The sequence below is a fragment of the Pongo pygmaeus genome, chromosome 7, assembly GCF_028885625.2.
Source record: "Pongo pygmaeus isolate AG05252 chromosome 7, NHGRI_mPonPyg2-v2.0_pri, whole genome shotgun sequence".
Taxonomy (NCBI): Eukaryota; Metazoa; Chordata; class Mammalia; order Primates; family Hominidae; genus Pongo; species Pongo pygmaeus.
Window position 1 is genome coordinate 147,436,902 of NC_072380.2, and position 27,172 is coordinate 147,464,073.

At 42.7% G+C, this 27,172-nt stretch overlaps 1 protein-coding gene across 12 annotated transcripts in view; it reads right to left on the bottom strand.

Annotated features, from left to right (window-relative positions):
- Nucleotides 1-27,172, bottom strand: part of ZFAT (zinc finger and AT-hook domain containing) — a 236,882-nt gene that overhangs the window by 64,070 nt on the left and 145,640 nt on the right. For 11 of the 12 annotated variants that reach the window (XM_054498875.2, XM_063669101.1, XM_054498874.2 and 8 more), the window contains one exon: nt 22,759-22,847. The exons of the other annotated variant lie outside the window; for it this stretch is intronic. In XM_054498875.2, coding sequence (XP_054354850.2) covers nt 22,759-22,847 — 89 coding nt within the window. The remainder of the gene's footprint in view (nt 1-22,758; nt 22,848-27,172) is intronic. 12 annotated transcript variants of the gene reach the window in all.

Genomic DNA, 27,172 nt, shown 5'->3' on the forward strand with positions numbered 1-27,172 from the left:
CCACCCCATCAGCAGATTTCCCTCAGGCAGCTGTGTCCTGGACCAAAGTCAAGTCTCCAAACTGCCCTTCTTACCCTAGCCTTGATCCTGCCATTCTCTCTACAACAAGTGTCTTTCTTTTCTTTCCAACTTTTATTTTAGGCTCAAAGGATACATGTGCAGATTTGTTACATGGGTAAATTGCATGTCACGGGGGTTTGGTGTACAGATAATTTTGTTACCAGTTAATTAGCATAATACCAAACAGGTAGTTTTTCAATCCTCATCCTCCTCCCACCACCCTCAAGCAGGCCCCAGTGTGTACTGTTCCCTTCTTTGTATCCACGTGTACTCAGTTAAGCACCCACTTGTAAGTGACAATATGTGGTATTATGGTTTTGTGTCATTGCACTAATTCACTTAGGATAATGGCCTCCAGCTTGATCCATGTTGCTGCATAGGACATGATCTCTCACAACAAGTGTCTTTATCAGCCCCCTGCTCAGAGCCTTCAAGGGTCTGCCAGAGCCTGTGGAGAGCCCCAGATGACCTGTCCACACCTCTTTGTAATAGTGAGCCAGGTACATGCAGGTATTGTACAGAAGTGAGGGCAGGCGGGCAGGGGAAGGAGAGCACGTACCAAGCCCCAAATAACCTGACCACACCTCTCTGTGAAACTCAGCCAGATACATGCAGTTGCTGCACAGAAGAAGAGATGGGGTAATATACAAATCCCCAGATGACCTGCCCACATCTCTCTGTAACAGTCAGCCAGGCACATGCAGTTACTGCACAGAAGAAGAGATGGGCTCATGTTCAAATTCCCAGATGACCTGCCCACACCTCTCTGTGACAGTCAGCCAGGCACATGCGGGAGATGTGCAGGAGCTTGCTCCAAACCATCGCACTCCTGCAGCTGCCACTCATGTTTTCAAGCCATTCCTTTTTCACTGAGAACACTCCCCACCTGCTTTCTCTACTTCACTAACTTTCAGGACAACTTCAGCACACAGGGGGCTCTTCCTGCCCCTTAGCGGATCTCGCAACTGTTGTATGCAGGTATCCACTTCTGTCCTTTTGATATTGCTCTATTCTACTGAGTTCCTTGGGTCAGGCTCTGTGTATCTTCCCCTCAATATCCTTGAGAAAGAATCTATTGATTCTAATACTACATGACACCAAAGTGAGAAGAGGCTATGGTCATCTAGTGAAACATGCCACTGACTGTGAAAATCAGCAAAACTTGTCTAAAGGAACAAGTTGATCATGTTGGATTCAACACTGACCCATTCATTCCAAGCAATGCATCAAGCCTTAGATCCCCAAAGCATAAATCATGGGATGACACTGTATAAATACCCACCCTCCCCACTTAAAACAATGCCCCCTCTTATGCTTTGAAAGAAGACAATATTATTACGCTTCACAGATTTGAGCCAAACTTGAGTTCAACATTTTCTTTATCCCCAAGTTATTAAAAATGTCTACCCATCGTCTTGTGGTACTAAGAGTGGGAATGTTCACCAGCTAGGCTCCCATCCATTCTTCACGAGCCTCAACTCGCTCTTTACTCCCCCTACCTTCACCCTGAAATTTTCCCTAACTCTCCCAGGAAGATGTAAGTTCTTCTTCTCATCTGTCCCCCAACACCTGGTAAAGCACTAAGCCTGCTGTGGTGTAACTGCCACCTGCCTCTCCAGGTCCGCCCTCCACAGGCTGCAAATCCTTGGAGAGTAGAGTCCACATCAGAACCCGCTCACCTATGCTCCCCCGGCAGCCAGGGCAGTGCCCAGCATAGGCAGACGCTCAAATACAGTTATGTGGCTTAAAGAAAAAGGGAAGATTGCTTGCCTCTTTCTGTTAATGATTCACGTGTAGTTAGTCCAGCAAACCCTCCTAACAACAACGACAAAAGAAAAAAACTAAAAATCTGGTTAAAATGTTTTTTAAAAAAAAAAATTAAATTTAAGAACTTTAAGAGACATCATAGAGAAAGTGAAGAAAAGCCAAATAAGGAGAAACTGTATTCCTAACATGTAACCAAAATGACCCACACTTAAAAGAGCTAAAGAATTCCTGAAGACAAGATAACAACAAAATGACCCAATAGAAAAATGAAAAAATAGTTGAACAGATACTTTACTAGAAGAAAAGGTGGAGGAGGGAGGGAAGGATAGTAAAAGAAAGTAAAGAAATCCAAACAGCTAAAAAACATATGAAAAGGGGCTCAACCTCATTAACAATCATGAAGATAAAAGTAAAACCATATAGAAGGTCACTGCACAGCCACTAGACTGGCAACACGGAATGTTCACACCAAGATATGGACCAAGAGAGGCTAATGCATGTTGCCGCAAACTGGTGCAACCACTTTGGAAAACAGTTGAGCATCACCTAGCAAAGCTGAAGCTGTGTATCCCATGGCCTGCAAGTCCTCTGTGGGTTTATGTATCTTGGAGAAGCTGGTGGACAAGCATACCAGGGGACACACATGTCATGAGTCCACAGCAACTGAGCTCATAAAAGCAACAAAACAGAAGGAACCCAATTATCCACTGCAATTGAATGAATAATTACATCATGCTAGGTTCACATGGTAGAGGCACACTTCACCCAATGGTATACATACTGCAAAGAAATGTGTGAACTACGGCTACACGTGAGAACTGGTCAGTCTGACCAATATAACTCTGAGTAAAAAAGTAAACTTCAAAACAAATATACAAGGCCAGGTGCAGTGGCTCACACCTGTAATCCCAGCACTTTGGGAGGCTGAGGTGGGAGAAATGGTTAAGCCCAGGAGTTCGAGACCAGCCTGGGCAACATACTGAGACTCTGTCTCTACAAAAAAAATGTTTTTAATTAGCTAGACGTGGTGGCACACGTCCACCCTGTAGTACCAGCTAGTCCGGGGGCCAAGGTGAGAGGATCCCTGGAGCCCAGGAGTTCAAGACCAGCCTGGGCAACATAGCGAGACTCTGTCTCTACAAAAAGTAATAAATTAAAAAAATTAGTTACACGTGGTTTAGAGATGCATACGTGGTTGGCAAAACTATAATGAAATAAAAAAGTATTAGGCTAATGCAAAAGTAATTACAGTTTTTGCCATTAAAAGTAAGGCCATCCACGTATGCATCTCTAAACAAGGTGCTTTAGCATGTGTTTTACTGGCAAAAACCACAATTACTTTTGCACCAACCTAATAATTGTCATTGAAGTTGGGACAGTGGTGACTTTTGGGGCAGAGAAAGGGTGGGCTCAGGAAGACCCCCCAGGAGAGTGTCTGGCAATGGTCTATTTCTGGGCAGCAGCTATGCAAGTGTTCACTTCATAATTATTCATCACACCACGTCTTCATGTCATATGTACTATTCTGGACATATATTGTATTTCACAATAAGAAAAGTAAAGAAAGAAAGACAGTAAAAAGAAATGTATGACCAAATGGGTAAATAGGCAACAGAGGCCCCCTTCACAAGGTTTTTATGAGGACTATAGAGAACTTACATTAAATGCCTAGAATGATACATAGCACCCAACTGGTAGTTATTACTAACATTTATAACACCGATGACAACAACACTTATTGCAGCACATGCAAAGTGATTTTTAGGTTTATTTTCTTTCATCTGTGTGATAAAAACTGCATTGATACTCTAACATATTCCAAAAAGGAGGCTATAGTAGGAATTTCTCTCTAAAGACCCAGTGACAGGCCTAGAGGAAATATTAACTATAACTCTGGCATTGCCAAGCTTAAATCAAGTTACCCAGGTGGAGAGATGGTCTTGATCATGCAAGTGCTTCCCGAGGGGTTTTGGTGGTAGGACACCTATAAGATTTACAACAGCACTTCTGCAGCTGAGGAAATGCGACAGGAAGATGAAGTTTTTTTCATTAATATCTGGGGTGGCCATCAATTCCCTAAAATGCAAGCCAGCACCAAGTCACCCTGAGAAGTGTGTAGCTGGGCTGGGGGAGGGCGGTATCCCAAGTTCTTGAGAACTTTGAATTCAGACTTAATTCAGTTACTTCTGAGACTTAGAAAGCAATTTCATCTAATCAGAGCCCGTAAAGGATGAAGTGATAGCTTCTTCTGTCTTACCTCTCTTTTATTTCTGGGGGAAAAAAACAACAAGAACAGATGCTTCGGAGAAATATTCCCCACCATGTAAAGTGGAGAGGTCTGTGGCCTGTGACACTTCTCACAACCCCTAACTGGCAGAGGTTTCTAGAGTCAGACCTCAATCTAGCTGTACTGCCTAACAGCTTTGCAACTTTGAGAATGTTTGTTCCTTTTATTGCAACGACTGGAGCTAATATAAACAGAGCAGTCTGCATGGAGATGCTCATCAAATTACTATCACTGACAGTTTACACAAAGAACAGTGGAAATTGCCTCAGTTAAAGGAACAGAACCAACAGTATTCCTTTTAACGCGCATTTGGAGTTTGAGCACTTCCTGTTTACATCTGCAGCAATAGAGGAACACGAGCTCAAGGACGGGACCCCAAATTCACAACAGATAACGAGAGCTGTCACTGAGTTTCTACTACATGCCTCAGTCACCTAAAGATGGCGATATTAACATTCTCATCTTGCAGACAAGGCCCTGCGAAGTTAAGTGACTTGCTGAAGGTCATGCAGTTAGTCACTAGCCAAACCAGTGTTCTAACTAAGGTCTGTCGGATCCTAATGTTCACGCCCCAGTCTCCTTGGCCGCTGGAGCAGCGATCACGAAAGCTCACCACAAACAAGCTTCACTTCAGCAATAATCTCCCCTGCTAATGGATCAGATGGATGATTTCTGCAACTTTTGCTTTTATACTGTATTTTCAGTTTTGCAGATGACTTTGCATTTCAAATCACAGCATCAACAAGATGGTGCTGTTTCCACAGCAGCAATTCCAGCTCCCAAAGTTCTAATAGCATAACCTTCTCACCATTTATTCCCCTTCCCTCTCTATTCCCTCTTCAGGACCTGGCTCTGTACAGACCCCCATCTGAACTGCCCACAGAACTACCAAACACTGCAGGTCAGAGTTAACACCACTGCAGTAGTGAAAATGGATTATAACTGCGTTTGCATAGATTTCCAAAGAACACACCAGAAACAGATTACATGCACTCCCTCTTACAGGAATCTCCACTGAGTCTTCTTGAACATAACAATAATGAAGTTAGGTTTGCTGTGCTCAACATAAGAAAACAATACACTTACAGATAGTAAACCTGCTCTTTGCTAAGAGGAGGGCTCCTGGTGGGCTGCAGTGAACCTCTGCTGTGATCCTTCAGCATCCTCCAGGGCCTGGCTCACTGCATCTGGTGAGTGTGAAGAATCCCATGAGCCTTGGGACCATGCTTGGTTATCCTGGGCTGAGCACCTCCTTTCTGAAGCACTTACACATGTTTTATCTTGTATTAACCTCAAGAGGCCTCTGGCAACTGTGAGAGGAGGGAAGAACTGAGAACTCAAAGGCACAGAATGGAGTGAAGGACCAGGCACGGCCCAGAAACAGAGGATCTGTTGAACGCTCTGCCCTTGTGGCTCCAAGCCCTTGAAGGAGCTCAGAGTCCTACCTCCACCTGGAAGTTGGCCATGATAAATCTATCATATTAAATTTCTGCAGAACCTATTCATTTGCTCATTTGTTCATTCATCAAATATTTATTAAGCACTGCATAGGTGCTGGGAGTAGGACAAAAACTAAACAAAGAGCTTCAAAGAATTTACATTCTAGCATTATGAACAAGTAAATACATAGCCCATTGATGCTGTTAAACACATAAAAATAAGGCATTTGAGCCAAGACCTGAAGGAGGTGAGAGAAGCCCCATGTGGCTACCTGGGAGAAAAGCAGAGTGAGAAGTGGGAAGAGCAGGTGCAACCAAGCACAGAGATGGAGTGGGACATGCCACGTCTGCAATGGAGGGTGGAGGGCAAGGCGGTGAGGGAACCAGAGGCCAGGCAGAGCAGGTGCTTGTGGCCACCTGTAGGATTTCGTCTTTAACTCTGAGTGTGACCAGAAGCCACTGAAGTGACAAACATACATGGGGTTCACTATACTATTTTCTCTACTTCTGGGTTCTCTGATAACCAGTGTTTCCCAAAGTCTGTTTCACAAAATGTAAGTGCTGGCAGGCACTTTGGGAAAAATAGGAGGAGAGGGACTTCTCCAGCCAAATGAGATTGAAAATCACTGCATACTGTGTCGCTACCACCTAACAGCTACCGACATCCCAGGGAACTAGTGTTCTAGAGAGCACACCGTGGAAAACACTGACTTACGGCCTCTTCCAGGGAGGGTCTATCTTGTCTCCTAGGTAAGCTGAGCTTCCTGAGGACAGAAGCCATGTCTTCTGCTACTGCTGGGTTCCACCACAGCCAGTGGAGCACTGGGCACTAGAGACTCAGAACGGAACATGCGAAAACAAAAGCTTGATTGGCTGACTACCGGACTCACCTCGCTACTTCATGTTAACTGTGCCCACGAGAAACTTCTTTTCCACTCGGAGGAATTCCATCACATTGAATCTCTGAACCCCAAGGCCCACTATCTACCCAGGGTCACCCAGTAAAGCTTGTGACTCTTCCAGAATGTTCTGGACGATGACACAGGCTGACAGACAGAAATGTTTCATAGAAATACGAGTTCAGACCAGGTGCGGTGGCTCATGTCTGTAATCCCAGCATTTTGGGAGGCCAAAGCAGGCGGATCACAAGGTCAGGAGATCGAGACCATCCTGGCAAACACAGTAAAACCCTGTTTCTACTAAAAATACAAAAAATTAGCCGGGTGTGGGGGCGGGCACCTGTAGTCCCAGCTATTCGGGAGGCTGAGGCAGGAGAATGGCATGAACCTAGGAGGCGGAGCTTGCAGTGAGCTGAGATCACGCCACTGCATTCCAGCCTGGGCGACAGAGCGAGACTCCATCTCAAAAAAAAAAAAAATAATAAGAAATACGAGTTCATCCCCAGAGGCTGCTCAGTGCCTGAGAGTCATTGCAGCAGAGCCACATGAATGCTTCCCACCCCACAGCAAGAAGAATACTGATCACCAGGCCAATGGCCAAAGATCTGCACCCCTAGACTGGGCAGTGGGCAACTCGAAAAAAATGCATATTCATAACAAAGGACCAAGACTGCAAATTACAAGATACATGGTGGTGCTCATAAGGAAAATTTCTAAAGAACATTTGCACCTAGAATGCTCACCTTCTTCTCCAGCCTGAGCTCAGTGGGAATGTGAACCACGTGTACACAGGACAATGTGGGGGACCAGTGCACTCCACCTGACCCAAACATACACACCCAGACTCCCGTGACCCACAGACAGTCACAGGAGACAAGCAAGGGGAAAGAAACACAGAGGCAGAAGCCAAGAGATATCAAGAGACACACGCCCGAAAGGAAGAGGCCCTCGGACCAAGGAGCAAAGGGGAAGCAGATTTTCATGGGCTCATGTTAGCATGTAAAGAAGTTTGTACTAAAGATTTCAAAGTAATGTTGATGTTTACGGGATCTCAGGTGAATGAGAACATCACTCCCTTCTCCTTTTCCCAGTGGCCAAGTATAATTCAAGCAGATTTGGTAGGTCACACTCTGGTCTGTAAACCAAGTCTTCAATCCAAGTCTTCCTGAAAGCGGAGAGGCTCAAGGCCGAGTCCACCAGGCACCATCCATGCTGGGAGAGAAAAATCTTTTAATATATTTTTTGCTTTATCTCTTCAGGATTTATAAACCTGAGAACATGAGGCTGGGACTTATGTTCCATCCAGGGTTGGTCACAACGGAAAAAAAAAACAAAACAAAACAGCACAGGGTAAAGATCCAGAGAGAAAATGCCAGGTCTTCATATCATTTAACAAGCACAAAGCTATCTTGGTTTTAAAATAAGGCCAGAGACAAATTAAGCAATTTAAGAGAATAAATGTTTTAAAACCGTGGCATACCACAAGTTCAAAAATGGCTTGTGTTGAGGCAATTATCTCATCACAATAAATAACAGTACATCAATCCACACTAATTGCCTTTTGTGCAAGCTTAGAAGACTCTTTAGCGTTCTCTGATTATTGATTTTTTTGTAATCGTTTGTGTCAAAAATGCACTATTTCCAGAGAATATACTGCACACTCTTAGACAGGATTTTAATTTAACATAAAACAATCCAATTTCCTTTTTTTTCCAGAGGTGCTTTAAACATCTAAAATAGAATGAAGCTGAAGATGGCACTAAGAGGTTTTTAGTAGAGACTTTGCATTTCAAACCAATTTAATAAATGGCCCCTGTTACCATCACCACATGGTCCTGCCACGCATCCCGCTCCCAACCCCACCCGCCACATTCAAAATTAACAAGAAAACCATGTGTAATCTCAGATTCCTCATCTTCTTGCAAATTCAGAACTGAAAAGCAAGACAAACACCACCAACAGAAACTCTATGCTTTACTTCTTTCCCTCTGCCCCTTGGTTCAGTAATTTCCACTGAACCTGGAAAATGTTCTGGCTGCTAACTTTACACTCCATCAGCATTTTGTTTGAAGATTTTGCTTGAGTCTTGATAGCTAAATATACAGCTGCAGGCTTAAATAGGCAAAGCAGTGAGGGGAAAAAGGACAAAGGGGTAAATAAGTTCCTCTGCTTCACTTAAAAATGAGAAAGCGTGTACTAACGCACATAGAATAGTTTTCACTACAGAGACATGGATCAAAATCCCAACTCTAGCTCATAGAAATTGTGTTACTCCTGAGCACATTACTAAACTAGACTGTGGGCCTCAGTGTCCTCATCCATAAAACGGGGATGTTAATTACCTAGCTGGTAGAGTTTTTCAGGGCAAAATAAGGTAATACACAGAAAACATCTGCATAATGCCAAACACATGGCTATTACAAAGAAACCAGCCCACCCGTCTTATTCATTCTAATGCTAGATATTTAAACATTCAACCTTGTGGTGGAAGTTTCTTGTGGAAAGATGAAACCGTCTTCTAGGTAACAGGAGGAGTTGTAGTATAAATAAAACTGCAATGCCATAAGCAATGCCAGATGACTCAGCATTCTGAGGGGGTACTGAGACTCTCAGGCGATTACTTTGAACTATTTATAAATGTGTGGCTTCCAAACAATCTGCTTATTTGAGATCATTTTATTGCTTTCACTTCCTTGCTAACAAAGTTTAGATTGGAAACTAGGAGCAAATTACACAGCCACATCCTCGGCTGACCTCATCCAAACATCACCTTTGTTCAACTGAGCACCCAAGCCCCTTATACATTCTAGGTTCTCAGATGCCTCGTGTATTTTGTATATACAACCATTTCCCTTTCACACCGACACATTATAAAGGCCTTCAGGACCTATTTCATCATCAGGAATGCAAAAAGAGGTTACACTAATTCCCTTTGACTTGTGGGTATCAGTCAGTCAGAGAGCTTTCTGGTTGCTACAGGTTTTTTAAGCTACAGGTTTTACACAACAGGATAATATATTAATCCAATTAAAACATAATTTTTAAAAACTGATAAAGTTGGAATAATTAGTTTGCTGGTTTTCTGGGTTCCCACAGCACCTTGTACATAACTTTTTGTAGCACTTAACATATTTGCTGTTACTTTTGATGTCTATTTGGCTCTCCCCAGAATTGTAACCCTGGCAGACCAGAGGCCTGGCTTCATCCTGAAATCCTCTGCCCCTGTCATGGTGCCTGACACAGAAGTACCTGGTATCCAGAAAAAAAAAAAGTGTTGAATACATAAGTAAACATTTCATATGCTTTGCATCAAAAAACCAAATGAATAGTTAGTACTTTATTTGTACTTACGTTTTTTTCTTAAAATTCTGAATGTCAAATCGTGGTATCATGTATTCTATATGGCATTCTCAGGAAAAGTTTCTCAATGATAATGAAATCAGTGATTGAGATCTCCCTTGCCTCTCACTAGTTCTATGCAAATACTTTTAGTTATGCAGATTTTAGGCTGACAACAGGCAATAGATTTCTCCGGCTTCATGGTGCACATTTTTGAAGATTCAATTGCATTTAGAGATACATCAAACATAAACTTTAAATAGTGTCTTCTCCAGATGATGGCGTGGATGGTTTCCCTTGTGAAAGAGCATACTCATCTATACCAAAAGGCTGTCGGCTACAGAAGAGAAGGCCAGTCTCACCTTCTGGAGGTCAGGGACAGAGGAGTGATCTGAGCTATTTGTCAAACAGCAGAGAGGGTTATTCCATTTCAGAAGCAAAAGTGTCTAAAGTAAGAAGGAAGGGTCAGCATGAAGTCATACTGAAAAATCTCCAAAATGCACAAATCTCAAAAACCATGGATTTCAGACCTGAATTCCTTTTTTGTGGACTTGCACATTCACATACCAAATTTTGACATGCTTTCCATAAATCAGGAAAAGCTCTTGGTGCACTTGGAGCTTAACAGAGGAATGAGCCAAAGGGCAAACTTTCTCCAGTGCTGGGGCCTTGTGGCATGTCCTGTGCAATGCAAAAAATGGGTGAGAGGTAGTGAAGAGGAAAGAATGGCACGGCAAGGGCCGGGCAAGGGCCGGGCAAGGCCCTTCTGCAGGAGAATCACACTTTTTGAAGGCAGAGGCAGCAGGTCCAGCAGTGAAGGGCAGGGCCACTGAGGAGAGAGACATTCGCTGTTAGAAGGAGGCCATTTACTAAGAACTCCACGTGGGAGACGTACCTGGCAAAAGCTTTTCGGCTGGTGTGGTGGCTCACGCCTGTAGTCCCAACACTTTGGGAGGCCGAGGCAGGTGGATCAAGAGTTAGGAGTTCAAGACGAGCCTGGCCAAGATGGTGAAACCCCATCTCTACTAACAACACAAAAATTAGCCGGGCGCGGTGGCAGCCACCTGTAATCCCAGCTACTCGGGAGGCTGAGGCAGAAGAATCGCTTGAACCTGGGCGGCAGAGGTTTCAGTGAGCTGAGATCACACCACTGCACTACAGCCTGGGCGACAGAGTGAGACTCTGTCTCAGTGACATATTTATGTGTCACTGGTACATCATGAAAGAATGTGCCACATTAGTGGAATTAAGTGAATATGACTCTGTGAACAAACAGGCACCAAGAATCTTAAACAAAGTCATGAAAGAAAGGAAGATTATAGAGTCAGGACAGTCCTGTGATGAAAAAAGAAAGAAACCAGGATGGAGTCTCTACAGAACTAACACTTGAGAACAACATGACAAGCCCTCTTTACTTACTTCCTGACTAATCACAATGTGTATAGTGGCAAGAAGAGGTACTTCTTTTATCTCTGTGCTACAGGTAAGCTGCAGAGGGGAGACTGCTTGCCCAAGGCCACCCAGGCAATAAGTGGGAAGCCAGGATTCTATGATAGTCTGACCATAGAGCCACAATCTCTAATGTCAAAAAAGGAAGGTCTTGTGCTGTAGGATACAGGCCTTCCATCAAACCTGCACACTGTTGTTTCTCCCATGGGGACAGTCCCAAGGGTCCATGAATCTCCAAGTCTTTCCTGAACTACCCACGGGTAATGCTGCATTGGTAATACCCTTGCATGACAGCTGGCAGAGGACTCTCTCCTCGTGACTCTGCACCCACCCAGATTACTCACATCAGCCACAGCCTGCTGTCTCAGTCACCCTCCTCGCTCCTTACTCCCAGCTTCAAGCTCTGTGTATGTTGGAGCAGGGGCAATAGGTACATCTGAAAGGCACCCACATTGTGCAGACACTGACAGGCACTGTCAGAATCACAGGGGTGGAGTATTCCTGCTTCCAGCTAGGATGCAGAAAACCACAAGAGACCACTGATCTCAAACTAACAACTTGACAGATCTATCAGATTGCCGAGGATACAAAGAAAACTAAGTGAACTAATTTAGAAAAAGACAAGAGGTGGATAGGTCGCTATGCTAGAGACCAAGGTATCCACCAGTTCCTTTTCTCCTACTTTTATCTCCAGCATAGTGACCCATCAACCTCTTCCCTGTGAAATGGAGAATTCTTAACCAAGGGCAAGAGGGTTGGGGGCTGAAGCTGGGGCCAGACATGAAAGAGGAGAGGAAATCCACCCCTTACAAAGTACACAAGGCCTTCATCAAGTGCACCGCCAACTCTCCGAAGAGTTCCCCGGGCAGGGCAAGGCAGGAGAGAGATGCCTAATAAACAGAAAGCCCGGGGTGGAGCTGGAGAGAGACAGAAACTCTGCAGCATCCCGAAATGCTGGTAGCTGACCTACAAAGCTGGTAGAGAGCCTGTATGATTGAGAAGGCCAGTGCTGGGCTGTAAAACACAACGTGATTTCTGGAATCTCACTGGTGCTCAGATGCTCAACCTTGCTGAAAGCAAAGTCCTGATCCTCTTTTCAGAATATCTGAAGATAGTGAAAACCAACTCTAGAGCTGTTCAGAGCCCAGATCCAGACCCAGCTCGACTACAAATGAGATTTATTCATTCTTGAGTTGGCGGTTGCCAAGACCACCCTCAGGTTCAATGACTCACTGAGAAGACTTGCAAGACTCAGCATATAGTTATGCTCATGGCTATAATTCATTATAGTAAAAGAATACAAAGCAAAATCAGCAAAGGGAAGAGGCACAGGGGGTGAAGGCTAGGGGAAACCAGGTGCAAGTTGCCAAGGGTCTTCTCCAAGTGGAGCCACACAGCACATGCTTATCTTCCCAGCAAGGAACTGTGACAATACTTATGAAATGCTATCAACTAGAGATGCTCGTTAGAGACTTAGTGACCAGAAACTTTAGTGATGGCTGATCATGTAAGTACCCTCTGCCTAGCATGTACCAAAATTCCATACTCCCAGAAAAAAGGCAAGTATTCAGCATAAATCACATTGTTTGTATAAATGCTTTAGAAAGTGTAAGCTCCTCTTAACAGTGAGGTGCTACGAACTGTCTTGGAAGTCCATGTTCTCAGATGCCAGCCCAAGCTTGTAAGCAGGTCTTTCAAAGGAGAGCAGCCAAGCCTGCTATATTAACTCCTTTCTGCACAATTCCCCACACTAACAACATATACTTTCCCAAGGCCAACTATTGTTTACCTCAGTCTACTGTTTTTTCACATATAATGTCTGGCATTCAATTAAAACATTATGAGGCATGCAAAGAAACAAGAAAAGATGACCTCAAATCAGGAAGAAAAACATCTTTGCAGCCCTGCAGGGAAAAAAAGAAAAAGAAAAAAAAAGTCAATAGAAACTGATGTGCAGGTGCCCCAGATATTAAAATTATTAAACAAAAACATTGAAGTAACTAGAACAAATATGTTAAAAGCTCTAGGAAAAAAAAAAAACGTGTGAACAGATGATAAAATGCAACAGAGAAACAAAAACTACAAAAAAAAATGCTACATGGGAGGCTGAGGCAGGAGGATCATTTGAGCTCAGGAGCTCAAGCAAGATACAAAAAGAAGGAAGGCGGGAAGGAGGGAAGGAGGGAGGGAGGGAGGGAAGGAGGGAAGGCGGGAGGGAGGGAGGGAAGGCGGGAAGGTGGGAGGGAGGGAGGGAAGGAGGGAAGGCGGGAGGGAGGGAGGGAAGGAGGGAAGGCGGGAGGGAGGGAGGGAAGGAGGGAAGGCGGGAGGGAGGGAGGGAGGGAAGCAAGGAAGGAAGCAAGGAAGGAAGGTAGGAAGGAAGGAAGGAAGGAAGGAAGGAAGGGAAAAAGAAAAGGAAAATAAAAAGAAAAGAACCAAATGAAGATCCTAGAAATTTTATTAAAACATCACATTTGTTGGTCTTAATAGCAGATGTAATATATCCTAAGAAAGGGTAAGTGCACTTGAAGAAAGGCAAATAGAAATCATACAAACTATACAAACTGAAACATAAAAAGAAGAATTAAAGGGAGAGAGAGAGAGATCACCTGAATGTGAGGTGCTATTAGTGCCTCACATATATGTATTAATATATATGTGTTAATATATGTGGTATTGAAGTCCTAGAGGGAAAGGAGAGAACAAATGAAGCAGAAGGAATAAAGAGATAATGGTTGAGAATAGCCCAAAACTGATGAAGGATATCAACCCACAGAAGTTCAACAAACCCCAAGTAAGGTAAATATAAAGGAAAACCACACCTAGACTTGCTGATGTTAATATAATGAAAACCAAAAAAAAGAGGAAAATCTTAAAGCCGGCTAGAAGAAAAAGACTCATTACACATAGAGAAACAATGATAAGGGTTAGAAACAAGAAAGGATGAAAAGGGATGGAACATTTTTAGAGTGATGTCCCCCTAGAAGTCTATGGCTATCAAAATATTTTTCAAAAATGAAGTCCACATACAGACATTCTCAAACAGACAAAAATCGAGAGAATTCAATTCTAGCATACCAGCACACAAGAAATGCTAAAAGAAGTTCTCCAAGCTAAAGAAAAATGTATCAAATAGAAGCCCAGATCTGCGGGGAGAAAATGAAGAATACCAGAAAGGTGAATTATGCAGGTAAATGTATATTTACCCTTTTAAAAATATTTTAATCTTTTAATTAAATGCTTTTTCCATTTAAAATCTTTTTAAAATTTTAGTTTCATTATGTATTTTTAAAATATTTTATAAATATTTACTGATTACAGCAAAAAATAACACTATATTGAGGAGTTCATAACATGAACATGTGTGACAACAAGAGCACAAAGTGTAGGAGGAGAGTAAATGAATTACAGTGTTTTATGGTTCTTATATTGTTCATAAAAGAATATAATATTTGAAACTAGAATATGTTGTAATAAAGATAAGGTAAGGTCTACAGCGACCACTAAAACAAGAGGAACAGAAAAAAGTATGGTTAAAAGGTCAGCAAATCCCAACTGAGGGATACTCTATAAAATGATTGACCAGTACCCCTCAAAACTTCTAAGGTCATCAAAAACAGGGGAAGTCTGAGAAACTGTTAAATCCAAACAGATCCTAAAAAGGACATGAGAACTAAGGTACTGTGGTATCCTAATGGGATCCTGAAACAGGCAAAGGCCATTAGGTACAAACTAAGAAAATCTGAATAAAATACAGACTTTAGCTAATAATAATGTATTAATATTGATTCATTAGTTATAACAAATGTTCTGTATTGATATTAGATGGTAACAACAGGGGAAACTGGGTGTGGGGTATATAGAAACTCTCTGTACTATAGTCACATTTTTTTCTATAAATCTACAACTGTTCTAAAATAAAAACTCAATATAATAGATAAAATGGAATACTAAAAAATACTTGATTCACTCAAAAGAAGACAGAAAAGAAGGAAAGAGAAGCAAATAACTTATACAACAATAGAAAATAGATACCAAGATCATACTCTTAAGTTAAAAGTTGTTGATAATTACACTATATGTAAATGGACTATGCACTCCAATTAAAGGGCAGTGATTGTCACCCTGTTACACACAGGTACATAATCCACATACACACATGTAGGCACACACACAGACACAAACAAGAACTAGCTGTGTGCTGTTTACAGGAGAACATTTTAAGTAAAATATTTGAATAGGACCTTTCTTTGCAGAATTCAAAACCCAGTGCACTGTCTAGTAGATTATGGGCTGTGGGGCCCCTGCATCAGAACCTCACAGGAAAGTGTTCAAGTTAAGGATCCTAGGTTGGGCTCTAGGCTTACTGAAAGCATCTTCTGGGTTTAGAAACACAGTATGTGAACATTTATCAAGATCCCAAGGTAATTCTGATGTTGACTAAAGTTACAGAAAAGTCAATCTTGCAGGAAGGGTGGCAAGAGGCCAAAGCTTCTCCTTGTAAGAAGAAAGCCCCGTAACTCTCTTCATGAGAGAGCAAACCTGAGGTCCTCCCCAGCACCCCAGCACCTCCTCCCCAGGAATGGCTTGGCAGGGCTGATGGGCCAAGCCTTCCCAAAGCTGTGTGGAGACATTCCTTCTGGTCTGTTCCCTCAAAGCAACTCCTCTTTCAAAGCCTCTGAAATAATTATATCAGTGTTCATATTTTCTCAAATAAGAAGACAGAGGCTCAAAAAGGTAAAGGAATTCCCAAAGGTTAACTAATTAGTAAGCAGCAGCACCAACATTTTGGCCCCAATCTGCCTAACCCAACAATTCCAAACAACAAGAAAAAAGTAAAACAACATCAATATCTAAAAATTTATAAAAAATACAACACCTAGAAAAATATTTAGAGTGAGCTATTTTTAAATATAATGTAATCTCTCCAAAAAGTATACAAACCACGATCAGGCTGGGTTACATTCCTTGCTGTAGTTCTTTCGAGAACTAGAGTCATTTTCAGGAGATAGGGGAGGAAATAAGAGCCAACAATTTTTGATCACCTGCCTGGTACCACGTACCATACTTACTACTCATAAAAAATGGTATTGCTTTTAATATCTCCAACACCAGAAGACAAATATCACTATCAGCATTTTACAGATCATAAAATTTGTTAAATAACACAGCCTACAAGTGGCGCAACCAGAAATTGAAACTTCATCTGCCTGGTTCTAAATCCTGTGCTTTGCCATGAGACCTCATCACTCTCAGAGATTTTCAAATGCCAAACAGAATATCAATGAAATTCTAAAGGCAATCTTCACTATCTTCATAGGATGGTATCACGGATGAGAAACATGTTTCCATTCTGCTTTGACTTTAGATAGTTTCTAGGATAATATTCTTATTTACTATGTTGCTGTTTTTTACTTAAATTATTGAATAGGTAAAGCAATTAATTGACATGGTTAAAATATATATATAGGGAAAAGTCTCACTCTCAGCCCTGTCCCTCAGTATACCCAGTTCCAACCCTCACCCACCTGCAACAGGTTATGTTTCTTTGTTTATTTTGCATGTATTCTTGCAGAGGCTTGAAAGCAAATATAAGTAAATACAAATATGGTTTTGCCCTTTTTTAATCTTGCTTTTTGCCCTTCTTCATATATCTTAAATATCTTTCTATAGAAGTAGAGAGATCCCATATTCTTTCCTGTAGCCACAAAGCATCATTCTGTTGTTTGTGTGCCCCACTGCCTATTTAACCCTTACCCTAATTCACAGACATTTCAGTTGTTGCTAATGGATAACCCTGCACAGTAAGCATTTCATGCATCTGCAAGTATACCTGTAGGATAAAGTTTTACAAGTGGTGAGTCGAAGAACACATGCATTTGCAATTTTGACAGAGTCTGCCAAACTGACCTCCACAGGGTCAAAGGCACTAACACTCCCACCAGCAATGTGTGAGAATGGCTGTTCCTCATAGCCTCATCAATGGAGCATGCTTGCAAACTTCTGAATATTTACCAATCTGATAAGTGAAAAATGGTATCTTGGTGTAGTTTTACTATTTTTTTTTAACTATCTGTGAGGTTGGACAACTTACCATATACCCAAAGTTATTCCCTTCTCTGTGATCTGTTCTTTTTATATATCCTTTGCCTATTTTTCACCTGGATTACTGGTAGCAGTTTATTTTTAATATGAGATATTCATAAAAATAAGACAAATATTAAAGAGCTAATATCATATGAAAATAAAAATAATTCCAGCTGTCCAGTCAATATTTTTTTCTTGAATTTTGAAAATATTATCTTAAAATCCATTCTCAGCCTTTGATATTTAACAAGTATGCTAAGAGAAATCTAGCATAGTTTCCTAGAATGAATGGGCCACTCAATCAATCTACCAAACTATCTGGGGAGGAAGGCAGAGAGATTCAAGATCAGCTAAAATGGCAGATCTCACAAACCATTTTGGCATGGGGTTGTGATGTAAGCCCTAGCAAGACTTTCCTCTCATGTTCTTCTGTTTTTCTTCTCTCACTCTCTCTCTCTTTCCCTCCCTCTCTATCACTGACACCACCCATCCCAAACTCAATGTCTCTCATGACAGTGTTTTCACAGGTTGTATGAATCCCATGAACTCAACATATAATAACTTTCAAACTTAGTATAGAATAATATATATATAAGGTTAGCACAAAGAGGTATCCTCTTTAAATGAAAATGAGTGTCCCTTTTAAATGAAAAGATCAAATTTTATTTTAAAATAAACTCACTTTTGATTCACGTGCAAGCTCTGTCATTGAGAACATTTCTATCAACAGAGTTAGGGGTCCAAATGAGCCAAATGAGAGAGAACTCCACAAGGTGATTCCTGCCTCCTAACTACACTGCCTTACGTAATGATACATGGACTTATTTATTTGGAAGAAAGCAAAGAGTTGAATAGCTAGATGGAAGGATTTGGAAAAAAGCAAAGAGTTGAATAGCTAGATGGAAGGATTTGGAAGAAAGCAAAGAGTTGAATAGCTAGATGGAAGGATTTGGAAGAAAGCAAAGAGTTGTATAGCTAGATGTAAGGATTTGGAAGAAAGCAAAGAGTCGAATAGCTAGATGGAAGGAATAAGCCTATTTCTGTTTAGAGAGTCCTGGCTCAGCAACATTCGTCTTGTCTAAGTATCTTCTCTGGCACCTCTTTAAGGTTGAAAATATCAGTTCCACCCTAGGGAATGCATTTTAATTGCACCTGCAAGAAGAGAAAATAACATCTTTACTATTTGTGAATTCTCAGATGTTTGATGGGCTTCACCCAGCATTTTATAGCTGTTTAGATTTCAGGATGACATGGAAATGCTTTTGGCATAAAGATATCCAGTGTAGGGTTACTTACAACAACAGAAACTGGGAATGACCAAACTATTCACTTATGAAAGGAATAGTTACACTATGATAATCATCCTTAAGCAGCCATTAAAACTAGTTTATAAATACATTTTCATAAAATGGAAAACACCTACAAAATGCTGATTTAAAAGGCAATATTAAAAATTGAATATAAGTTCTCTGGCCCTGCCTTTCACTGGGAAGGTACCCTAACAGCAAACCATCAGGCCAGTCATCTAAGCCACGTTCTCCAATAGAGCTTTATCAGTGGTAAACTAGGCACCGATTTCCATCAAAAAAAAAAAATCTGCATTTATAATATAACCTCAACCATGTCTAAATATCAAAAAAATTCCATATGGAAGGGAATCAACAAGTACTTTCCAAATCTTATTTAGTGAACACATTAATTTTATTTTTAAAATAAATATACAAATAATATATACTTTTAAAAGGCAATACAGGAATTTGCCCTTATAGTATTTCCTGACACAAGTCCTATATTGTAAATTGTACATCTACATCTAGAAAAGCAAATTGATTTCATCTTGTAAGCCAATCACAATTGATTAGTAGCATCTGTGTGAGGATGTTGAGCTCTAATCTAAGATTAGTAAAAAAGCGAGACTTGATTTCTTAGTAATGTTTGCCATTGGTATATGTATGAATATTACATATTTTCTGATCTTGCTGAAAATGCTCTACCACAGAGTAGACGTAAAAGGAAGAAAAGTGGTGGAGTATGGTTGGCAGAATAATGGCCCTTAAAAAAGTCCATGTCCTAATCCCCGGAACCCGTAAATATGTTACCTTGCATGGCAAAAAGAAATTAAGACTGCAGGCGGTATTAAGGTTACTAATCATCTGAGCTTAAGATAAGGACATTCATTGTTGTGGGTTATCTCAGTGGGTTCAATGTAACCACCAGGGTCCTTAAAGGTAGAAGAGGAGGCAGAAGAGGAGAGTCAGAGAAGGAGACATGGTGAGAGATGCCATATTTCTGGCCGTGAAGATGAAGGGAGTGGCCATGAGCCAAGGAATATAGGTAGCCTCTAGAAGCCAGAAAGGCAAGGAAGTGGATTTTTTTTCCCAGAACCTCTAGGAAAAATGCAGCCCTGCCAACACCTTGATTTTATCTTAGTGAGATGTGTGACAGACTTCCAAACTACAGAAATGTAAGATAATCAATCTGAACTATTTTAAGCCACTAAATTGGTGGTAATCTGTTACAGGAGCAATAGGAAATTAACACAGAGAGTGGGAAGGGAAGACGACAGGGAGAGAGTGATTATCACTATTTGGATAAGGGGTTGGCATGAAGCAATTTCATTTTGCTTTGTCAGTCCCAATTAATTGAGAAACACTACCTAAATTGATATGCATTTGATGAATACCCTAAGTTGTGGGATGAGAGAAACTAAGGCTGGAATTACTGTTTCTCACTCAGGTCTGAATCTCATTCCCATCTATAGTACCACTCAATAGGGAGGGAGCCAAAATCCACAGGGAGCCCAAGGGAAACCAGCCATGACCCCAGGTCCAGCTCAGTGCAGCAGGTCCTGAGGCCCAGCACCAGACACCAACTATGTAATGGCAGAAGTTAATAATACATATGTGAGTGATTCCTTAACTGAAACCACCCCCAAATCCATTTCCTCTGCACATAAACCAGATCGTCCACAATCTTAAAAACAAAACAAAACAACAACAATAAAAACCAGTAAGGATTTCAGGGAAAAAAGGCTGTTTCAGCTAGGTCTGATTAGGGAAGGAAAATGTTTCACAGTGAAAACCAAGGAATGACTGAAAAGTCTAGCAGCAATGCTGCAAAAGCCAGGAAAATAATTAACCTCACTGGGTCTAATTTTCTCACCTCTAAAGTGAAATTTGCCTTAGCTCTCTATTCTCTAGCACAATAATTGCACTAGTCCCCCAAAGAAGTACACCTATATGCTGTGAAATGTGAAATAAAGCTCTTAATTTTAAATATGTACACAAATATGCATAACAGTAAAGACGCTTCTTGATTCAGACACTGCCACAATCCCACTAGGTGACATATGAGTCCTACCTAAGAAACTCACGGTCAGTACAGGTGGTTTTAAAAAGCAGCTATATAAGCAACACCTTTCAACATCCTTAGTTTCTCCAATTTCTCCCTTTCTGCCCCCAACAAGTAACTGAGAACATGTAGTGAGAAAAGCACAGGACTAGGAGTGAGAGGATGAAGTCCATGTTTTAGCTTCTTCACTTCCTGGATATTGAAGGCATACCAGCAGATCCCTCTGAGCCTCCCTCTGACACTCAATGTCTTCAACTACAAGAGGGGGAACCATGAAAATTCACCTCCCACGAGGCTGTTCTGAGCATAAAATAAACTTGCCAGTGGGGAAGGTCCTCGTCACCTCAAGAAGTGCTGAATGTAGGTGAGTCAATATCATCATGGTGACTGAAGTCAGTGGATATAGCCATGGCAGAAAAGACTGACAGGTTATCAGTTAGCTTCTCTGAGGTTTAGAATCTTCGTATTTCAAAGACGGAAGATAATATGTACCATGAAGGAGATTCTAGATGATGAACATGCAGTTCCTGGTACAGTGCCTGCACGCAATGGATGTTCAATAAACACAAGCTAGCAGTGTGCTAGTGTAGGGTCATCCAGCTCCCCAGTGCTTTCTTTCTGTGTCCTGACCAAAAATCAGGGTGCCTTGACTGTTCTGTGAGCCAGCCAGCTGCAGGATTTCCCATTAGGCTTGAACCAGAACTGAAGCCTCGAACATTCTCAGGCACCAATAAAAATATCTAGGTTGTTCATAGTGAAACCCCATCTCTACTAAAAATACAAAAATTAGCTGGGCATGGCAGCCGGCTACCTGAGACACCCTGTAGTCCCAGCCACTTGGGAGGCTGAAGCAGGGGGATCGCTTGAAACCAGGAGACAGAGGTTGAAGTGAGCCAAGATCGTGTCACTGCACTCCTGCCTGGGCAACAGAGGAGTGAGACTCCTTCTCAAAAAAAAAAAAAAAAAAGAGTATCTAGATTGTTGCCCAAGACACCACTGAAAGAAACTAGCCTTGGCCCTGCCTAAGCCAAATTCCATTAACGCTCATACAACTCCACACCCTGGCCACCTCGCTGTGGACATATCCGAGTAGAACACCCCATGCCCTGTCCCCTTGCTGTCTGTGGCAAGGACTTAGTAATTGCTTTAAACAAATCATCCCAGTGTTTACTGCTTCTTTCTTTGGAATCCCAACAGGCCCTATATCAGGATGGTTTGGGGCACTGCCTGGAAGGAACTCCGCCGCCACCACTTGTGGGGTGATTCCAGCTGCAAGTCCAGTGGGACAAAACAGATGCTCTGCAGTCCCTCCCATGTTCTATGATTCTCTGGGATATAATGGTAGACACAATTTCAAAAACCATTTTAGAGCAACAAGTTTACAAATCTTGATGATTCCTTTCCATGTGTGCCATGTGTGCCACGTTGCTTTGCCAGCAACAGCAGTAATTTTAAGGGTCAAGTTTCCCCAAGTGCTGAGCAGAACTTTTTACTGAACACATTACTGGACCTAGTTATTGTTGTCAATAATTGCATCATAAGCAGTGGCTAAGCAAGCATTACCACCTACACTGAAGAAACACCAACTAGAGGCATTAAAAGAATACGAAGGGCCGCCATCTCCTGAACCTCTGCAACATGCTGGGCACTGTGGTGGACACTCCTGAATACAATCTCCCGTTTTTACAACTGCTTGCCGGGTGGGCTTCATCACACCTGCTTTATCAGGTGACTCACCTGCGGCAATCCAGGATCTGAAAGCAAAAATAAGTGTCCCTGACGCCTGCAAGCCTTCCTCTAAATCACTCCAGTGCTTTTATGCAAAGATTGTGCCTTTTCTTCTGTCTGCATCCTCTTACACATCTTTGACTTGGTTTCCAAATTACAGAGAAATGCTACGCTTCTGGAATGAGGGAGCACAAATAAGCTGCACTATGCCTCAGACTCCATGTGTACCAGCCAAGGGGGCCCCAAAGCGAAGGTAATACCAACAAATAATGAAAGAATGCTCTCTCCATCTTCACTTTGAAAAGCGACGCCTTTTCTGCCCGAACATCTGCCTCCTTCTCCAGAGCCCTCTTACCTTGAAGGAGACATGCTGTTCCATGTGCCGCAGCAGCTGTGGCTTCTGGGCCGCTGTGTAGTCACACACCGTGCACTTAAACTGCTTCCCTGGAAAGAAGCGGAGGACAAGGTGAGCGTCGCCAGGCCAACAGCTCCCACTGTGAATGAAGTGCCAGGCATGGAGCCAGGTACACAAAGGTGTTCCTTGCCATGTGAGGATCAGAATCTCAGAAGGGAACAGCAAAAAGGTACACAGGCACAATGCAGCATGCTCAGTCTTCAACAGGTGGGAGTGGAGAGGCGCTCCCCAGGGAGGGAGAGGCACAGCCAGCTCCACCTGGGGAGGCCCCATGAGCAATGACATTCGATCAGTCTCCTAAAGAAAGAGTAAGGGTGTGTCCAGCTGCCCAGAGAGAAGGGCATCGAGGAAGAGGGGCGTACACAGATGAGATTGCAGGGGAGTGGACCACAGGGTGCTCAGGAAAGTGGAGCAGCTGCATCTTCCTTCCTGGAGTGGAGCAGCTGCATCTTCCTTCCTGGAGTGTGAGGTCTGCAGAAAGTCAAGAGCTGAGCCGGAGAGGTTGCTGGCCCAGAATATCAAGGGTCTGGACCATCTCACAAGGACCTCAGACAGAACCTTGAAAGTCAGGTGAGTCTGCAGGATGATGGCCAGCAAAGTGCAGGATCTGCGTTGCAGAACTCCTAACTCTGGTTGGAGTGCCAAAGGCATTTTGGGGAGAATGCTAGAAAGAAAAGTAGGGAAATGTAAACCACTGGTCTTAAAAAGATTAAGGTTTTAGGCCGGGCGCGGTGGCTCGTGCACTTTGGGAGGCCGAGACGGGCAGATCACGAGGTCAGGAGATCGAGACCATCCTGGCTAACACACTGAAACCCCATCTCTACTAAAAATACAAAAAAAAAAAACAAATTAGCCGGGCATAGTGGCGGGCGCCTGTAGTCCCAGCTACTCGGGAGGCTGAGGCAGAATGGCGTGAACTCGGGAGGCGGAGCTTGCAGTGAGCCAAGATCATGCTACTGCACTCCAGCCTGGGCGACAGAGTGAGACACCATCTCAAAAAAAAAAAAAAAAAAAAAAAAAAAGATTAAGGTTTTAGCAATATTTAAACATTCAATAATGGGATATGTTAAAACAAATTAATAGATACATGAGGCACACTACATTTTGCCTCTGATTAGCATAAATAAAACCTCAACAAGCAATAATACAAACATGTATAACCAAATGTAAATGTGGCCTACTTCGTATAGCAGTAAAGAATTCAACAAGCAGCTTCTAATGGTGTAAACCTCCTCAGGGCATTACACCCACAGCCACTGTGGCTGAGTTCCCAGAAGTACTGGCTCCTCCTAGAGCGCTCTTGCACCTTTCCCTCTTAGACATTCCCCCTCCCCTCTATTCACTGCCAGCTCACCTGGAAACCTGTTCTCACTATGATGCCAAGCCAATGGCAGATTTTGGTCTGTATGTTACTGGATGACTCTACTGCATGTGACTCCATTAATAGTCCACACTTTGGAAATCTTCTGTTCCTTTGACTCTGCAACAATACCACCTCTCTGGGCCTCTCTATTCATTCTGAGTACCCCTGAGGCATTCTCTCTCATCAGGGCAGCTATCATTAGGCCCTGATGTTCCACAGTGTTCCAGTCCACACTCCTACTCTAACTCTACAAGCATCCTTGCATATAAATGACCCTAACTGACCCCTTCAGACTTTTGTAAACCTTTGATGCCAAAATCAGCATCTTCTACTCTGATCTCTTCTCTGAATCTGAGACTTGAGTATCCAACTGTCTGTTAGACCAGCCACTTAGCTGTCCCAAATGTCCTAAGCTGGACACATCTTCTTCACCAAATGGCTTCCACCTCCAGCCTTCCCAGTTTATCATCCATCTGATCACCTACATCAGATACCCAGTAGCCTTCCTCAAAATCTTTATGGCTCTAACTTACACTCACCTCATTTTTTCAGCACCTGATTTCATCTCCTAAATATTTCTCATGTCTGTCTATTTCTATTTCTAATACCTCCACACTGGTTTAGGTCCTCCTCATTTCTTTCTTAGACAACAGCAAAAGCCCCTAAGCTGGTTTCCTCGCCTTCATAAAACCCTACCATCCATCCATCCACCCATCCATCCATCCATCCATCATCCATCCATCCATCCATCCTCCATCCATCAACCACAATCCACCCATCTATCCACACATGCATCCTGATGCCTCATCTTCTATCCAGATGATCTACCGCATAAACCATCCCACAGTCTAGCCATCAGAACCAACCAATGGCCCCAGATTCAGAGCAAAGTTGACGTTCCAGAGCACAGCAGAGAAGGCCCTCCAGAATCAGAACCAACTCTCCCCAACCCACCCCACCCCTCTCTCTGACTTTCTCTTGTGCCTGCCCCTTCTGTATTTAGGCTCATAACACTGAACTCCTTGAGTTCTCCAAACTCTCTGCCTTGCCTTTGCAATCTCAGACCCCTGAGCCTTTGCTAACATTTTCCATGCCTGGAATGCACTGTCTCGCAGCATCTGGTCATTCTTCCTGTTAATTCAGAACTCAAATTGAACACTCCAGTAACTGGGCCAAGAGGCAGCCCTCCACAGGCCCCCTAGACACTGTCCACTTGCTTCAGTCTATGCCTCACCTCTACAGCCTTGTACAAGGCAGGGGCTGCCTTCAGCTGCCTATGGGCAGGGACCACATCTTACTCATCTTGGTACCCCAGCGCATGAGTGCATACACAGACTGAATATATTCCATGCATTTCATTAAACTGAACTGAGTGAAAATTTTGTATATCTTATATGAACATCACTCTCAGTAACAGCAGCAAAAGGAAACAAATATTAATACCACAGTTGTATCTATTATTCCAGGTGAATGAACCCAAAATTCTAAATTTTATTAATTCTACAAGCCCAAAGTATAAGGAAACTTTTTCACTTGTAAGCCACACAAGTTACAATTAGAGAGCAATTAGAACTTAAAAAACATACAGTAACATCTTCTTTCAAACATAGAGCCACACATTTCTACACAGCTCCAGTCGAATCTCAGCTAAACACACTTCTCCACTGACACATGGCTCATGTGCATACAGCATCATTATGCTGGGTAGCCTGGGCAAAATCGTGCTGTGTTCTTCACCACTAGAGTGGGGAAAGCAGAGCTGATGGAACCATTCTCTAAGTTGATAAATATTCTGTCATTCATTGTCAAATGCTTGGGTCAAAGAGTAACAGATTAGGAGCTAAAAAAAGAGCCCTAAAATGAATAAATGGAATTGCCTCATTTGAAATCAAGAGTCAGTCTTTTACGGATGTACTTCCAAGGCTCTGCAAGAGACAAGAAAAGAAGGCAGAAGCTAAAAGCCATCCCTTACTGAAGCATCAGAGCCTTGGCATTACCAATGTTTTCAGCAACCACTGCCAGCATCTATCAAACAGGCCTGGGAGGCCACCTGACATAATTGTTTGCTGCCTAATTAAAATAATGGGATGCAGATTCATGACTAATCATAAAATACTTTGAGACCATCAGATGGCTTTCTATCAAGAGACTTCTGAGACTTACAGGCAGAGTCAACTGCAAAACCTAGTATTTACTCGAGGTGAGATTGACCTCAGAGTGCTGGGAGATGCACATCGAATGGCTGTATGTGGATGCGAACCACCCAGAATCCCAGGGGAAGAAAAGAATGATTACAAAGAAAAGAGGTTGACTGTTAAAAAGTAATTCCTTTTCCTCAAAATATACCTGGCTAGGTCTACCCACCGGACTACTAGGCATCATGAGTTGCACTGGGGCATGACGTGTACAATCTTACCACGCACCAAAAACCCAGGAGGCAGGCAGTGTCACCCTTTCATGGATGAGGACCTGGGATCAAGACTCTGAGTAACTTGCCAGATCATGAAGTGGTAAGTGGCAGAGCCCAGATTTGGCCCCCAGTCTGTTGACTCCAACACCCCCATTCACAGCCACATAAGAATCTTTTCAGCTAATAAGGGTGTGATACAATTTCCCAAATGGAAGGAGGAATTTATAACAGCAATGGCATATCTGTGCCACTAACACATAAGGTGACTGCCCATCAGAAGGTGACTACCCATCAGAAAAGACTGCCCAAGAAGAGCCAGTTGCAGGGGAACTATGTTCGCTTTCTGGCCCTGTCCTGCTCACCCTGAGTGACCCTGGGTTCTTTCTTCTATGCTACTCAGAGGCCCCATTAGAAAAATGGGGAGGTAATCCCTGTCTGCTGTGAGGATGGGCTCAGGGACTGGGCCTGCAAGCATCTGAAAAGCAGCCCCCTGAAGGATGAGGCTGGGGGTGCATACAGGTGACCCCGCAGTGGACCTTTCAGCTGAGTGCAGTGCCCTCCAGACGGGCACCTCCCTGACA